At 44.4% G+C, this 17,521-nt stretch overlaps 1 protein-coding gene across 3 annotated transcripts in view; it reads right to left on the reverse strand.

Moving 5' to 3' along the window:
- The window catches only part of unc5ca (unc-5 netrin receptor Ca), a 335,052-nt gene that overhangs the window by 97,507 nt on the left and 220,024 nt on the right, over positions 1-17,521 (reverse strand). For all 3 annotated transcript variants that reach the window (XM_064937639.1, XM_064937554.1, XM_064937718.1), the window contains exon 5: positions 1,862-2,042. In XM_064937639.1, the coding sequence (XP_064793711.1) occupies positions 1,862-2,042 (181 nt within the window). The remainder of the gene's footprint in view (positions 1-1,861; positions 2,043-17,521) is intronic.

Here is a 17,521-nt window from a genome sequence, read left to right on the forward strand (position 1 = left end):
CAGCAGTGGTGTGGTGCGTTGACAGCTGTGGTGTCAGTAGTGGTGTGGTGCGGTGACAGCTGTGGTGTCAGTAGTGGTGTGGTGCGGTGTCAGCAGTGGTGTGGTGCGGTGACAGCTGTGGTGTCAGTAGTGGTGTGGTGCGGTGTCAGCAGTGGTGTGGTGCGGTGACAGCTGTGGTGTCAGTAGTGGTGTGGTGCGGTGACAGCTGTGGTGTGGTGCGGTGACAGCTGTGGTGTCAGTAGTGGTGTGGTGCGGTGACAGCTGTGGTGTCAGTAGTGGTGTGGTGCGGTGACAGCTGTGGTGTTATTTGAATTGTAGTTGTCGTTGAGGGGCCTGCAGTGAAGCGCGTGTTGAGCCCGATGTCTGGTAGAAATGGGAAATGAAAAAAGCTCTCTGAACTGGTGCCGGTCCTCTGAGAATAACAGAGAGAAGATGTTCAATATGCTCCTGTAAAGTGATGCTGGTGTTGTGGGTAAAAAAACATAGGACATGAAGATATGCTTCTCTATGCAGATACAACCTGACGTTCAGATACATTCAGTCACTATGGCTACGGCCCTCATTCACTACTTCCCACAAATCTAAAACCATTTGATTGGTTGAGGCATATGGGCTAGTGGGAGTTTCCTCCACATTTCTTATACCAGTCCTTTCATATCAGGGAATGAGGAGGAATGAGAGATAATTGGGACAAAGCCATGGTTCTTTGTTGTGGACCCTGGGCTTGTGTGCTCAGACATTTGGAACACACACACACACACACACGGGCTCATTTAGGATCTGGCCCGGGATCGGTGGGTTTTAATTGGTAAGGGTCAGGTGGGAACATTAGGCATGTTACAGAGAGCATGTTGGCTGGATGAGCAGGCTCATTACATTGAGCAGAGGGAGGTTTACTTGGCTAATCGTGCTGATTTGGGGGAAAGCGTGCTATGGTTGACTGACGATGTGTGTTGTTTATGGTTATGGGGAAATGTACAGTAATTGGTTTGTCAGTTTATCGGTTGGTCTGGTCTGTGTTCGGCATTGTGGACAGGTATGACTGTCTGGGTGATAAATAGCATTGTATCATCTCAAATGGCACCCTATTCCATTTATAGTGCACTACAGATGTAGGATCTTAATTTGAGCCAGTTTACTACAGCAAGAAAATAATGCTGCAGCAACAGGAAATGTGAAACATTATGTGGACTATAATTAATGGCCATTTTTGTAGGGTCTGAAATTTCAAAGTGGAAATTACAAACCTCAAATACACGTTTAAAATGTTCAGCATTGCAGTGAAGGTCTCTGGCAACAGGGTGATCAAATTAAGACCCTACATCTGTATGTAGGGAATCGGCTGTCATCTGGGACACAGACCATGTCTCTGTGTTACAGAATGATGATCTGGTTATGTTGATTGATAGTGGTTTGGTAAAGATGACTGTCTATGTTATGGAGAAGGAGGCCTATTCAAAATGGCGCCGGAGGAGATTGCCGCCGCTTTACGGTCTCCTAACCAATTGTGTTATTATGTGGGGGGTTTTCACGGTATTTGTAAATGATTTTGTACATAATGTTTCTGCAACTGTATCTTGGGATGGGAGAGAAGGATGCTAAGATTGAGGATCAATGAGGTAGAGTTGATTAGAGCTGAGGCCATGTACTGTACATCAGGACCCGTAATCAAAAACGTAGGAATGCTGATCTAGGATCAGGTCCTCTCCCTGCCCATATTATCTTATTTATTATGATCTAAAAGGGAAAACTGATCCTAGATCAGCATTCCCACTCTGAGACGCTTGATACACACAGGCTCAGGTGTAGACACAGTCTACTGACCATACAACAGGTGTCTATAGAAACACAGTCTACTCACCATAGACAATAACAGTAGCAGTGGTACTTCTCCTCTTGGCAACAATGTTCTTGGCCACGCACGTATAGTTGGCCGTGTCCGACAGTCTGGCCTGCTTTATAATCAGGTTGTGGTCAATGGTGATGTAGAAATTACGGTCATCAGCCGGGTCAATGATCTCCTCGTTCTTCAACCACTCAACCTGAGATGGACACAAGGAGAAAACTGTGTGAGGAGGGAAGGAAGGAGGGAGGTAAGATCCAGGTGAAAGAGAGGACAGGAGGAAGCTAGCTTCATTTATGATACTAATCACATTTCCTGAATGCCATAGTTACTGCCACAGTTCTCGTAAATTGAACCTGTCAAAAGGTTTACGGCATGCACCGTAAATGTCAAGACCTATCAAATGTAATGTTTTTTTTATTTCCCTTTCACATTAGGGGAATGGAATTTTCAGACATCGAAAGGGAAATTCTGTGTTTTTCTTAGGTTACCGTCACATGTTTTCCTTATGAGTTTTGCTCTGATGGAAATTCACAGCGCCTCCTTGCTCTCACTGGGATCAGTGTCTGGCCTGAGTTGCATGGTGGCTCCTTGGGAATTAATTCTATCAACAGTGACAATGCAGCTGTACGGGAAAAGGACATGGACATGCCAGAAACAACAACAACATACAGACGTACAGACAAAGAGACATGCTTTCTGTATGAAGCTGTATGATCAAAATGACGTCGAAAATCATAATCAAGTCCAGTCCAAGCAGCTATAGGATCAGCCTCTTGAATGTTCAGGATGAGATCAGAGTTCATGACCTTCCCATCTACCGCAGAAGTAGGTGTGAGGGAGTCATTATTTTGAGTGTGGAACTGTGTGAAGGAGATGAGGGCTTATTAGCCCTCATCGGGAATAGAAGTGTCTGCTTTTAACTGTCTGTCTCACACTTAAGGCTTGAAATGAAAGCTGAAAGAGCCAAGTGGAAATTCCAGCAGTGCTTCAACTGAGCAAGACACACACACACACACACACACACACACACACACACACACACAGAGAGAGAGAGAGAGAACCTCACGTAACCCAGAAACCAGACAGGGTAGCAAAGCTGATCAAATGAGCAGAGTATGATTCATACACATAAATATATGAGCACAGTGTATTGTAGCACTAATCCATGCTAACAGAGCAATGCTACGGTTTTCATAATAGACAGTCTAAATCTCAGCAATTTAGTTATTTATATTTATGTTTTACTTATCCTAATATGGACACCGTACAGTGCCACAAAGCTGTGGGAGCTGTGGCAGGCAGGCAGGCAGGCAGGCAGGCAGGCAGGCAGGCAAGCAGGCAGGCAGGCAAGCAGGCAGGCAAACAGGCAGGCAGGCAGGCAGGCAAGCAGGCAGGCAGGCAGGCAAGCAGGCAGGCAGGCAGGCAGGCAGGCAGGCAGGCAGGGGACAGGAGTCAGAGGCAGAGCAACTGATCTACAGGCTTTTGACTGAGACCCAGGCTTACCGAGACAGAGTCTGAGCTCTCTATAATACCCTAAACCACCTTTAGGTCTGTTCGCTACCCAACATTGGAGCGAGGAGGAAAAAAGTTGGGTTATTTCTTTTCTTTTCATCAGCAACACTAAATCCCATATTTTCTTCCTACTATATGGAGTGTATTTCAGGCAGGTGAAGCCAGAGAGCCATTTTAGTCAATATCAGTCTTATTTATTAATAATCATAATCTGATATATACATATATTTGTATAATCATCACAGCACGTCATTTAAATATGTGACTAATCATTTGATTACGCTGTAGGATTTTAACGAGCGAAATATTGAAAGTCATTCAACTCATCTCGGGGGTTGTTTTCCAGTTTAAAACGGCTACTTTTTTGGCATCAGTACCGCAGACACAAATATCAACAAACGCCATAATGCAGGTGTGCATTTCACCCCACTCCTTCATCAGTGCTCCAGGCTACTCCCCACGGTGCAAAATCAGCAACACCTCTAGACCAAGCCGGCATCGGTTTGGAAAGTGTTCGTGTGAAGACCAAGGGGAGGTAGAAAAGAGACGAAAACCCAGTGGGGATACCACTTTGGAGATTAGTAATGAAAGCAGAGGGAGAGAGAGTGAGGGTGTGTTTATAGAATGGTTAATGCCTGGCTAGCATGCTGAAGCAAAAAGTTAAAGACTTGCAATATAAGTAGGGCCAGTTGTTTTTATTTATTTATTTCCTTGACCGGAATTTCCAGCATTGACCATTTGGTTTGCTGCAGGTTGTTGGTTCGAATATCCGAGCCGACAAGGTGAAACATCTGTCTGTGTCCTTGAGCAAGGCCTTATTTTTGCTCCTGGGGAGCCGAACCAACAAATTTAAAATTAAAACCAGCATATTTTACTGCACCTATCTGGTGTATCTGACATGTCCCTTAATTGCCCCTAATTGATCATTTTGTTTGCTACAACTTCAGAGTCCGTTGGAGAGGATCAGCTTGAGCAAAATGACGTGTATAATCACTGATCTACAAGTAGTTTTCACTGCCAAATAATCGTCTTTGTGTGATTAAGATTCACAGAGCTACGCCTTCTCTGGCTTAGGTTGATACCGCATCAAACACTCACGCACAACCAGACATTGATTGATTGACTGATTGGAGACAGCTTGTGTCAGTTAAAGAACATGTCCTACTATTTTCTACCCGCAGTAAACCTAGTGGATAATGCTGGAAACACCGGTCAAAGAAAACAACTCCCACTTATCATAATACACTGATAGAAAACCAGACATCCTCTGCATTATTTGTCTAGATAATGTCACAATACCACTACTGAATGGTCAAACAAAACGAAACTCACATAATTCAACACCATTGGTAACTCCCCGGTACCAAATGGTACAAACCTACGATTCTATCAATGAATCTCACAGAAAGTAGTTGTAATTAATATGCACATTATATAGATAATTGTCATTTTAACAAGTCATTTCAAAGTCACTACCTGCTATATAATGGACTGTTAAACAAGGGGTAATCAAAAGCTGTTTTACAACAGCAGCACACAATTAAGCAACATTACTGTTCTTCAGTGAGATTCCAAAAAGCATAACGATCATCTTCAGCTCTGAGATAAATGTTCCTTGATTCCTTTCCAATAGACTCAGTGATTCCTTACCAATAGACTTAGTGATTCCTTACCAATAGACTTAGTGATTCCTTACCAATAGACTTAGTGATTCCTTACCAATAGACTTAGTGATTCCTTACCAATAGACTTAGTGATTCCTTACCAATAGACTTAGTGATTCCTTACCAATAGACTTAGTGATTCCTTACCAATAGACTTAGTGATTCCTTACCAATATACTTAGTGATTCCTTACCAATATACTTAGTGATTCCTTACCAATAGACTTAGTGATGCCTTACCAATAGACTTAGTGATGCCTTACCAATAGACTTAGTGATGCCTTACCAATAGACTTAGTGATTCCTTACCAATAGACTTAGTGATGCATTACCAATAGACTTAGTGATTCCTTACCAATAGACTTAGTGATTCCTTACCAATAGACTTAGTGATTCCTTACCAATAGACTTAGTGATTCCTTACCAATAGACTTAGTGATGCATTACCAATAGACTTAGTGATTCCTTACCAATAGACTTAGTGATGCATTACCAATAGACTTAGTGATGCATTACCAATAGACTTAGTGATGCATTACCAATAGACTTAGTGATGCATTACCAATAGACTTAGTGATTCCTTACCAATAGACTTAGTGATTCCTTACCAATAGACTTAGTGATGCATTACCAATAGACTTAGTGATGCATTACCAATAGACTTAGTGATGCATTACCAATAGACTTAGTGATGCCTTACCAATAGACTTAGTGATTCCTTACCAATAGACTTAGTGATTCCTTACCAATAGACTTAGTGATTCCTTACCAATAGACTTAGTGATTCCTTACCAATAGACTTAGTGATTCCTTACCAATATACTTAGTGATTCCTTACCAATATACTTAGTGATTCCTTACCAATATACTTAGTGATTCCTTACCAATATACTTAGTGATTCCTTACCAATATACTTAGTGATTCCTTACCAATAGACTTAGTGATTCCTTACCAATAGACTTAGTGATTCCTTACCAATAGACTTAGTGATGCATTACCAATAGACTTAGTGATTCCTTACCAATAGACTTAGTGATTCCTTGCCAATAGACTTAGTGATTCCTTACCAATAGACTTAGTGATTCCTTACCAATAGACTTAGTGATGCATTACCAATAGACTTAGTGATGCATTACCAATAGACTTAGTGATGCATTACCAATAGACTTAGTGATTCCTTACCAATAGACTTAGTGATTCCTTACCAATAGACTTAGTGATGCCTTACCAATAGACTTAGTGATTCCTTACCAATAGACTTAGTGATTCCTTACCAATAGACTTAGTGATTCCTTACCAATAGACTTAGTGATTCCTTACCAATAGACTTGGTGATTCCTTATCATTAGTTCAGTGGTAAATTGTAGACCTTTCAATCCTAATATTCCCGGTATAATTCTGAATGAATTTGAAGCTTGTGTCTTGATGTGGGCTATGCTGAGCTGAGACAAAGAAAGCTCCTGTGGCAGAGGGAGGGATGGTTAATGTGTGTGTGTGTGTGTGTGTGTGTGTGTGTGTGTGTGTGTGTGTGTGTGTGTGTGTGTGTGTGTGTGTGTGTGTGTGTGTGTGTGTGTGTGTGTGTGTGTATGTGTGCGTGTGCGTGTGCATGTGTGGGTGTGTGTGTCGGTGTGTGTGTGTGTCTAGCCGTTAGTCACAGCTGGGGGATGGAGAGTGGTGTATTGGATCAGACCAGCCCCCCACTGAGACACAGAGTGTGTTATTCTAACCTCCTCTCTCCAGGACGCCCTGTCTTTCTCTGAGACACACACCGTTAAACACACCTCGAATGGCCCTGTGTACTTGGCCTGGTCCAGCCCGGACCATGGAAAGCCATTCTGTAATCTGTACATAGCGTTAGGCTATGACAGCCTAGTATAACATATCGGTTCAGTTAGAGCAGAAGACATGACACCACGAACCCTAGGAGATCACGGGGCAGAATAATGTAATACTATCAAATATGCATTACGCTTTCATTCATATATTACATATCATTGGGAAGAGAACAGCACCTGACATTTCCAGATAGAACCCTCCAATGAAGCATAGAATCAATCATTCACCCCCACCAGCCTGTCTGTTGGTTTAACAGCGGTCCATTAACAATCTGCTTGACTGTTAAACAACAGTCGAGGTGGTAGCTCTTTCAATCATTGGACTGTTAATATCATGATTATTGTGCATTACCCGTGATTAGTTAAATGAGATAGGAATAATCCAATCCATAGGCTGCGTTAACATCGCCACCTGAATAATAATAATAACAACAACAAAGGTAGTCATGTCGCCATCTCAACCCCCTGAAACCCCACTGTGCCTTGATTGGTCACACACCACTGGCAGGGACTCTGCAATCTGCCGTGAAATTCACTGTCCATGCTGTTGTGAGACAGAGCATTGCCTGCCACTGATAAACACACGAACACACGTAAGCACATACACACCCTCCACCTCTACCACCATCCATCTCTACCACCCTCCCTCCATCTCTACCACCCTCCATCTCTACCACGCTCCACCTCTACCACTATCCATCTCTACCACCCTCCATCTCTACCACGCTTCACCTCTACCACCATCCATCTCTACCACACTCCCTCAATCTCTACCGCCCTCCACCTCTACCACCCTCCCTCCACCTCTACCACCATCCACCTCTACCACCCTCCCTCCACCTCTACCACCATCCACCTCTACCACCCTCCACCTCTACCACGCTCCACCTCTACCACGCTCCACCTCTACCACGCTCCACCTCTACCACCATCCATATCTACCACCCTCCCTCCACCACTACCACCCTCCCTCAATCTCTACCACGCTCCACCTCTACCACCCTCCACCTCTACCACCCTCCCTCCACCTCTACCACCCTCCCTCAATCTCTACCACCCTCCACCTCTAACACCCTCCCTCCACCTCTACCACCTCTACCACCTCTACCATCCTCCCTCCACCTCTACCACCTCTAAGCCCTCTACCACCCTCCGTCCGCTTCTACCACCCTCCATCTCTACCACCCTCCACCTCCTCCACCCTCCACCTCTACCACCCTCCACCTCTACCACTCTCCCTCCACCACTCTCCCTCCACCTCTACCACCCACCCTCCCTCCACCTCTACCACCCTCCCTCCCTCCACCTCTACCACCCTCCCTCCCTCCACCTCTACCACCCTCCATCTCTACCACCCTCCACCTCCTCCACCCTCCACCTCTACCACCCTCCCTCCACCTCTACCACCCTCCCTCCGCCTCTACCACCCTCCCTCCGCTTCTACCGTCATCCATCTCTACCACCCTCCACCTCTACCAACCTCCACCTCCTCCACCCTCCACCTCTACCATCCTCCACCTCTACCACCCCTTCAAACTCGTCCCTAACACAGATGGACACAAAAACATAGACACACAAACCAGACCCCACCCCTCCTCCTCCTCCTCCTCTCAGACACAAGGCCTCTACTCCTCCCCAGACAGATGTGGTCGTGGTGCTCATTATTGACTGATTGGCATCGGGAGAGTCATTAACATAATTGGCACATTTGTTGTCATTAACAGGGGGAAATTGCCACATGTCAGCCCAGGCTTCAAGAGCGCGAGCTGGCCTGTCAGTGGGAACAGTGGAGAAAGAATGTGAGATCAAAGAAAGAAAGAGAGAGAGAGAGAGAGAGAGAGAGAGAGAGAGAGAGAGAGGAGAGAGGAGAGAGAGAAAGAGAGAGTGAGAGAGAGAGGAGAGAGAGAGAGAGATGACGGTGTAATAAAATAGATAATATATACGCCGTGGCTCTGTGTCTCCTGCTTATGGCTGCGTCCCCATTCCATACATAGTGCACTACATGTGACCAGAGCCCTATATAGGTATTAGGGTGCTTTTTGGGACGCAGACGCTACCCTGACACTGAAAGACAATTGGCTCCAGGAAATAAACACAGGGAGGGTGAGGGACCCACAGGACCAGTGACACAAGACCCACTCAGCCTCCACATGTCTCATCTTCCTCATTCATCTAAGGAGAATACTAATCAAGCCATTCATTACACCAAGTAACAAAGGCCATTACGGGACTAATCATTACGTTCAAAGTCAATCAAGGAAAGTTCATATAAATTTAATCTGGAGGCCCGCAAATATGTGTGTGTGTGTGAGAGAGTGTATATGTGTGTGTGTGTGTGTGTGTGTGTGTGTGTGTGTGTGTGTGTGTGTGTGTGTGTGTGTGTGTGTGTGTGTGTGTGTGTGTGTGTGAGTGTGAGTGTGTGTGTGCGTGTGTGTGTGTACTTTTGTGTGAGTGTGAGTGTGTGTGAGTGTGAGTGTGAGTGTGAGTGTGTGTGTGAGTTAGATAAATAAGAGTAGGGAGTGAGTGTGAGTGTGTGTGTGAGTTAGATAAATAAGAGTAGGGAGTGAGTGTGAGTGTGAGTGTGAGTTAGATAAATAAGAGTAGGGAGTGAGTGTGAGTGTGAGTTAGATAAATAAGAGTAGGGAGTGAGTGTGAGTGTGAGTTAGATAAATAAGAGTAGGGAGTGAGTGTGAGTGTGAGTTAGATAAATAAGAGTAGGGAGTGAGTGTGAGTGTGAGTTAGATAAATAAGAGTAGGGAGTGAGTGTGAGTGTGTGTGTGAGTTAGATAAATAAGAGTAGGGAGTGAGTGTGAGTGTATGTGTGAGTTAGATAAATAAGAGTAGGGAGTGAGTGTGAGTGTGAGTTAGATAAATAAGAGTAGGGAGTGAGTGTGAGTGTGAGTTAGATAAATAAGAGTAGGGAGTGAGTGTGAGTGTGAGTTAGATAAATAAGAGTAGGGAGTGAGTGTGAGTGTGAGTGTGAGTTAGATAAATAAGAGTAGGGAGTGAGTGTGTGTGTGAGTGTGAGTTAGATAAATAAGAGTAGGGAGTGAGTGTGAGTGTGAGTTAGATAAATAAGAGTAGGGAGTGAGTGTGAGTGTGAGTGTGAGTTAGATAAATAAGAGTAGGGAGTGAGTGTGAGTGTGAGTTAGATAAATAAGAGTAGGGAGTGAGTGTGTGTGTGTGTGTGTGTGTGTGTGAGTTAGATAAATAAGAGTAGGGAGTGAGTGTGAGTGTGAGTTAGATAAATAAGAGTAGGGAAGGGGAAGAATGACTTACTGCTGACGGCACTGGTAACACTCAAAACATGTAGTTTGCTTCCTTAAATTCACTCCCAAAGGTTTATAATCGATCAAAGAGTTTGTCTGAGATGAGAGATGTCTCTTATTCCCTCAGACACATTATTTTAACAGCTTTGAGGACTCCCATCCACGCAAATTGTCTTGCTGTCAGTTGCAATTCTGACAGGTTCCGTTGTAATGGACAATTATTGCTTCATAATATTTTTAGGTACAATCTCAAAAGGTACATTGTCTCTCTCATATTCAAAGTCAGAGTGAATCTACATGTGTCGTCCTTCTGGACGTTAGGGAATCTGTTCAGAAGTTAAACCATGTTTCAGAAAGGAGCAAAATGATCTGATTACTATTTGACCACTGAACAGAATGATCCTTTTATGTTGACATCAAAGACCCGAAGGTCCTTGTTAAATAAAGATGTCTTCTTGGCTACCCAGTGGGAGAGTATTCCCAGCATTCCACATGCAGTCGCTATAATTAACGCTGTGACTATAGTCAACGCTGTGACTATAATCAACGCTGTGACTATAATCAACGCTGTGACTATAATCAACGCTGTGACTATAATCAACGCTGTGACTATAGTCAACGCTGTGACTATAGTCAACGCTGTGACTATAATCAACGCTGTGACTATAGTCAACGCTGTGACTATAGTCAACGCTGTGACTATAGTCAACGCTGTGACTATAATCAACGCTGTGACTATAATCAACGCTGTGACTATAGTCAACGCTGTGACTATAGTCAACGCTGTGACTATAGTCAACGCTGTGACTATAATCAACGCTGTGACTATAATCAACGCTGTGACTATAATCAATGCTGTGACTATAATCAACGCTGTGACTATAGTCAACGCTGTGACTATAGTCAACGCTGTGACTATAGTCAACGCTGTGACTATAGTCAACGCTGTGACTATAATCAACGCTGTGACTATAATCAACGCTGTGACTATAATCAACGCTGTGACTATAATCAACGCTGTGACTATAATCAACGCTGTGACTATAATCACGCTGTGACTATAGTCAACGCTGTGACTATAATCAACGCTGTGACTATAATCAACGCTGTGACTATAATCAACGCTGTGACTATAATCAACGCTGTGACTATAATCAACGCTGTGACTATAGTCAACGCTGTGACTATAGTCAACGCTGTGACTATAGTCAACGCTGTGACTATAATCAACGCTGTGACGATAATCAAAGCTGTGACTATAGTCAACACTGTGACTATAATCAAAACTGTGACTATAATCAACGCTGTGACTATAATCAACGCTGTGACTATAATCAACGCTGTGATTATAATCAAGGCAGTGATTATAATCAACGCTGTGATTATAATCAACGCTGTGACTATAATCAACGCTGTGACTATAGTCGGAAACATGCAATGTAAGCACACACACATACAGGAGTTTTGGGGCAATGATTAATTGATTGATGTGTGTGTGTGTGTGTGTGTGTGTGTGTGTGTGTGTGTGTGTGTGTGTGTGTGTGTGTGTGTGTGTGTGTGTGTGTGTGTTTGTGTGTGTGTGTGTGTGGGTGTTGGGACTCCATGTGTGCATTGTCCCATACTGGGGATGTGATTACACTAACCAGGGGCCTGCTGTTATGGGGCTCCCCTGCCCAGTCCCCACTCTACCAGCCAAGGTTGGCCAGACTTGCAGGGTCATCATGCCATCCATGTGCCTGTCTGAGTTTCTCACACCATAAAGAACCTATTCTGTAGGTGAACGACACATACATCACACCATTCCAATCAAGTCTTATTTACCTAACTGTCCAAGGCATTATCCTCTCATTCACCTAACTAGTCCAAGGCATTACCCTGTTATTCATCTAACTGACCCAAGACATTATCCTGTTATTCATCTAACTGGCACAAGGCATTATCCTGTTATTCACATAACTGACCCAAGACATTATCCTGTTATTCACCTAACTGGTCCAAGGCATTATCCTGTTATTCATCTAACTGACCCAAGACATTATCCTGTTATTCATCTAACTGGCACAAGGCATTATCCTGTTATTCACATAACTGGCCCAAGGCATTATCCTGTTATTCACCTAACTGATCCAATGCATTATCCTGTTATTCACCTAACTGATCCAAGGCATTATCTTGTTATTCACCTAACTGGTCTAAGGCAATATCTTGTTATTCATCTAACTGGTCCAAGGCATTATCTTGTTATTCATCTAACTGGTCCAAGGCATTATCCTGTTATTCATCTAACTGGTCCAATACATTATCCTCTCATTCACCTAACTGATCAAGGCATTATCATGTTATTCATCTAACTGGTCCACGGCATTATCATGTTATTCATCTAACTGGTCCAAGGCATTATCATGTTATTCATCTAACTGGCCCAAATTATTATTTTCTGACAATCTTCCAACCCTTACAAATAAAATACTTTGTGACCATTGACAGTGTAGGGAGTAGATCAATAGTTCCACCTTCAGTGTATGAGACTGCCACTTCCTGAAAGTGTCCCATTGGTTATTGTGGCAATGATACAGATGTGGGATCTTAATTTGACCAGTATTGTTGCAGAACAATAAACCTGCAGCAACGGGATTTGAATGTTTAGGTCATAATGTTGCTTGATTCGTGGTTTGGCATTTAGCTGGCCAAAATTAGGCTACGTGACAAGTGTAAAACTGTTAATGTAACTGTCTTTCTCCAGAGGAAGGCAGAACTACTGATACTAACACAGGTACAGTTCTGGTTCAGAGGGGTCGGGTTACATGTGGACGACAACTGACTAGGTATCCCCCACCCCTTTCCCTTCACTGTGAGGGGATCCATTAGGCTCGCCCTGTCGTGTCATTACCTGCCTGGAGGGAGAGAGGAAGAGAGGCAGGGATTGAGTAAGAGAGGGAGAACATCCAAACACACTAAAAATGTTGAGATGATTGACAGGTGGAGACATTCAGGGCCAGCCCTCTGGTTTGGGGTCGCTGCGGGAATGAGGCGTATGTTGTTGTTTTTTCATGGCAAGGTTCTCCATATTGAACACTGGCTTACTGCTGAACTCACATACTCTTAAGTACTTTAACATTCAACACAGAGGGAGGGAGAGAGGGAGAGGGAGAGAGAGAGAGAGAGAGAGAGAGAGAGGGGAGAGAGAGAGAGAGGGAGAGAGGGGAGAGAGAGAGAGAGAGAGGGAGAGAGGGGAGAGAGAGAGAGAGAGAGAGAGAGAGAGAGAGGGAGAGAGAGAGGAGAGAGAGAGAGAGGGAGAGAGAGAGGGAGAGAGAGAGAGAGGGAGAGAGAGAGAGAGAGAGAGAGGGAGAGAGAGGGAGAGAGAGAGAGAGAGAGAGAGAGAGAGAGAGAGAGAGAGAGAGAGAGAGAGAGAGAGAGAGAGAGAGAGAGAGAGAGAGAGAGAGAGAGAGAGAGAGAGAGAGAGAGAGAGAGAGAGAGAGAGAGAGAGGGAGGGAGGGAGGGAGGGAGGGAGGGATCATTTCTGTGTTCACCGAGGGACCTAACAGGACGAAATGGCTGCTGTGTTCTTCCACTTCAGCCTTTCGGTCCGGGGGAAGGCATTCGACTGAGGCTGACGGCGGCATGCAGCTAACAACCACACGATTATATTTGAAGTACTGCAGATAAAACAACATTTTGCGTAACATATTAGGTGGAAACTACTCTTTGATATTATATTAAAATAGGTGTCTATATCTCAGCGACTTGCTACGAGAGAGAGAGCTGTTGAAACCGCATTAGCATTAAAGCGTGTTAAGCTTTGAACTAATTGGGCTGACGGTAATCCTATTTAATTGACTCTCGAAAACTAAACTGTTAAAAAACTCCACAACAAATCTGTTTTCCATGGCTTGGTCAGCACAATAAAACACTCATATTGCCTGTTTGGCAGGTTAGGAAGTCATACTAATAATGTATGCTATTTAGCAGGACCCTGTCATCCAAAGCGACTCAAATCAAACCTTACAGTCGGCAATTTAACCTCATAGTCATTGTATCATTTCAAATCCAAAGTGCTGGAGTACAGTGCCAAAACAACAAACAATTTATCACTGTCCCAATACTTTTGGAGCTTACTGTATTTTATATGTGACCCCAGCGGCAATCGAACCAATGACCCTTTGAGTTGCAAGTGCTCAGGAAGTGCTGCCGTATACGTGTTGGATTCAGAGAGAATGTTTTTGTGTGTGCGATCCATCTCGGAAGGTCTTTATGTGTTGAAGGGTGTTTTCTGCCTGTCTGTCTGCCTGCCTGTCTGTCTGCCTATCTATCTGTCCATCTGTCCATTTATCTGCCTGTCTGTCTGCCTGCCTATCTATCTGTCCATGTATCTGCCTGTCTGTCTGCCTGTCTGTCTGCCTGCCTGTCTGTCTGCCGATCTATCTGTCCATCTGTCCATTTATCTGCCTGTCTGTCTGCCTGCCTGCCTGTCTGCCTATCTAGCTGTCCATTTATCTGCCTGTCTGTCTGCCTGCCTGTCTGTCTGCCTATCTATCTGTCCATCTGTCCATTTATCTGCCTGTCTGTCTGCCTGCCTGTCTGTCTGCCTATCTACCTATCCATATGTCCATGTATCTGCCTGTCTGTCTGCCTGCCTATCTGTCTGCCTATCTATCTGCCCATTTATCTGCCTGTCTGTCTGCCTATCTATCTGTCCATATGTCCATTTATCTGCCTGTCTGTCTGCCTATCTATCTGTCCATCTGTCCATTTATCTGCCTGTCTGCCTGTCTCTCTGTTTATCTATCTGTCTGCAGATGCCATCAGCGCAGGACAGACACCACACCAGTCCCCTTCAACACATAAAGATGGATCACACACATCCTGTGCTGATGGCTTCTGCAGACAGCCAGACCAAGCCTGGTCTTTATTTATGTGTGAGAAACAACTTTATTCAACCTTTCAGTGACTTAATTAAACATTTCAGTGCTGCTGGAAATCCCACAGCCAGATGGTTGAGTTGACGCAGACTGTCTGTACTTGGGGGTAAGGGGCTAGGAAAGCAGACTAACAGATAGATAGACATCCAGATGGTTGAGTTGACGCAGACTGTCTGTACTTGGGGGTAAGAGGCTAGGAAAGCAGACTAACAACCAGATGGTTGAGTTGACGCAGAATGTCTGTACTTGGGGGTAAGAGGCTAGGAAAGCAGACTAACAGATAGATAGACAGCCAGATGGTATGAACACCATGGCTTCCTCTGTGCTTGCGAGGTCTGGAGCATCTTCTCTGAGTATATAAACATCTGCTGGGTTCCTCAAGCTCTGGCCTGGCCAGTTTAATGAACTAACTACCAGACAATGAACTAGAGAGGTACCTCCCACTGCAGTGCTGACTGACAATGATCTTGGGTCAGTTGTGCATTTCCCCCACTAATGGTTAAGGTTAAGATTGGGGGAGGGGAAGCTGATCCTAGATCTGTACCTAGAGGGGAAACTTCCTCACGGAGCGTGCTGACTGAAATGAGCAGGATTAACCATAGCGATATTCTCTTCTCTGTTCAGTTCAGTCTTTCACCATGTGTATGAATTAACACACACATACTGAACAGGGAACATTGAAGACGAGCCACTTGGTTTTGATGGAGCATATCATGTGACAATCCATGGTATTTTCACTCTCTGATGACAACCATATGTATTGTAGTTGCTTAGCAATATGATATATATATATATACATATATATATATATATACATTTTAAATGTAGGTGTTTTTTGAAGCTTTTGAAAATAGTTTCTCAGACAAACGCACATCGTTTGTTCTATAATGCATAGCGTTATTTAATGCAGGCCTTTGTCTTTGCAGGGTTGCCTCCTCCATGCAATAGTGCTCCCATGGGGCGGCAGGTAGCGGAGCGTTGGGCCAGTAACCGAAAGGTCGGTTAAAGACAGTTAACCCCCAAAAACAACTGCTCCCCGGGCACCGTGGATGTCGATTAAGGCAGCCCCCCTACACCTCTCTTGATTCAGAGGGGTTGGGTTAAATGCAGTTGAATGCATTCAGTTGTGCAACTGACTAGGCATCCCCTTTGCCCGTCGTCCATGACCACCTGGCAGGATCCCGGAAACCCTGAGTAACTGCCTTTGTCTGCTTCCGTGGCAACCGGCTCCTCTATAGTCCATAATACTATGTCACCCCTCACCCCATCTTTATCTAAGAACAATGTCCAAAGATTTGAGGGGCAGTGAGAGAGAGGAAACATGAAAATAAAAACGTCAGGAGACATTTTGTAGCTAGTACATTTGAATCGCAGTCTTTCACAGCTCTTCCAGAGGTAATGAATGGGGAGGTTCTCAATGGGGGGGGGGGATGCCCAACCAAACCAATCATCATTCATTCCTGCTCCCTTCTAGCTCAAGGAGCCATTCACGAATGTACCCTCTGCACCACAAAGGAAAACATAACGCTACATCTTAGTTCTCAAACCAAACACAATTAAAGCACCATATAATGCTCTGCCTAAACCCTGCCCTTCCTCTCCAGGGGATATGCACATATCAGACACTGACGATTAGCCAGCTTTGGTCAAACGTAACCATGGAATAAAAAGCTTCCAGTTGAATTCTCTGATTGATAGTTTCCTTAAACTATTCAACCACGAGACAGTTCAAGAAGATCTTTGTTTTAAGTCATTTCCAGGGCTAGAGAAACAAGCACAACCTTTTTACTATGTGTGCGGGCCAAAATAAACGCCTGGGGCTTGTTTCTTTGTTGGAGTGTGCAATGCTGTCGCTCTATCTCTAGAATCAGATAAGTGCCATAAACTGGCTAGCGCCATGTTAGTGTCCAGCGAGCACGATTAGAATCTACTAGTCTAGACAGAATCACTGAACGGAACAGGGAGATATAGTCCACTAGAATGGAACAGGAAGAGATAGTCCACTAGAACGGAACAGGGAGAGATAGTCCACTAGAATGGAACAAAGGAGAGATAGTCCACTAGAATGGAACAGAGGAGAGATAGTCCACTAGAATGCAACAGGGAGAGATAGTCCACTAGAATGGAACAGAGGAGAGATAGTTCACTAGAACGGAACAGTGAGCGATAGTCCACTAGAACGGAACGGAGAGATAGTCCACTAGAACGGAACAGGGAGAGATAGTCCACTAGAACGGAACAGGGAGAGATAGTCCACTAGAATGCAACAGGGAGAGATAGTCCACTAGAATGGAACAGAGGAGAGATAGTTCACTAGAACGGAACAGTGAGCGATAGTCCACTAGAACGGAACAGGGAGAGATAGTCCACTAGAACGGAACAGGGAGAGATAGTCCACTAGAACGGAACAGGGAGAGATAGTCCACTAGAATGGAACAGAGGAGCTTTTCAGTTCAGAACACATTTTAATTCAGAA

Source organism: Oncorhynchus masou, chromosome 1 (assembly GCF_036934945.1).
Source record: "Oncorhynchus masou masou isolate Uvic2021 chromosome 1, UVic_Omas_1.1, whole genome shotgun sequence".
Lineage (NCBI taxonomy): Eukaryota > Metazoa > Chordata > Actinopteri > Salmoniformes > Salmonidae > Oncorhynchus > Oncorhynchus masou.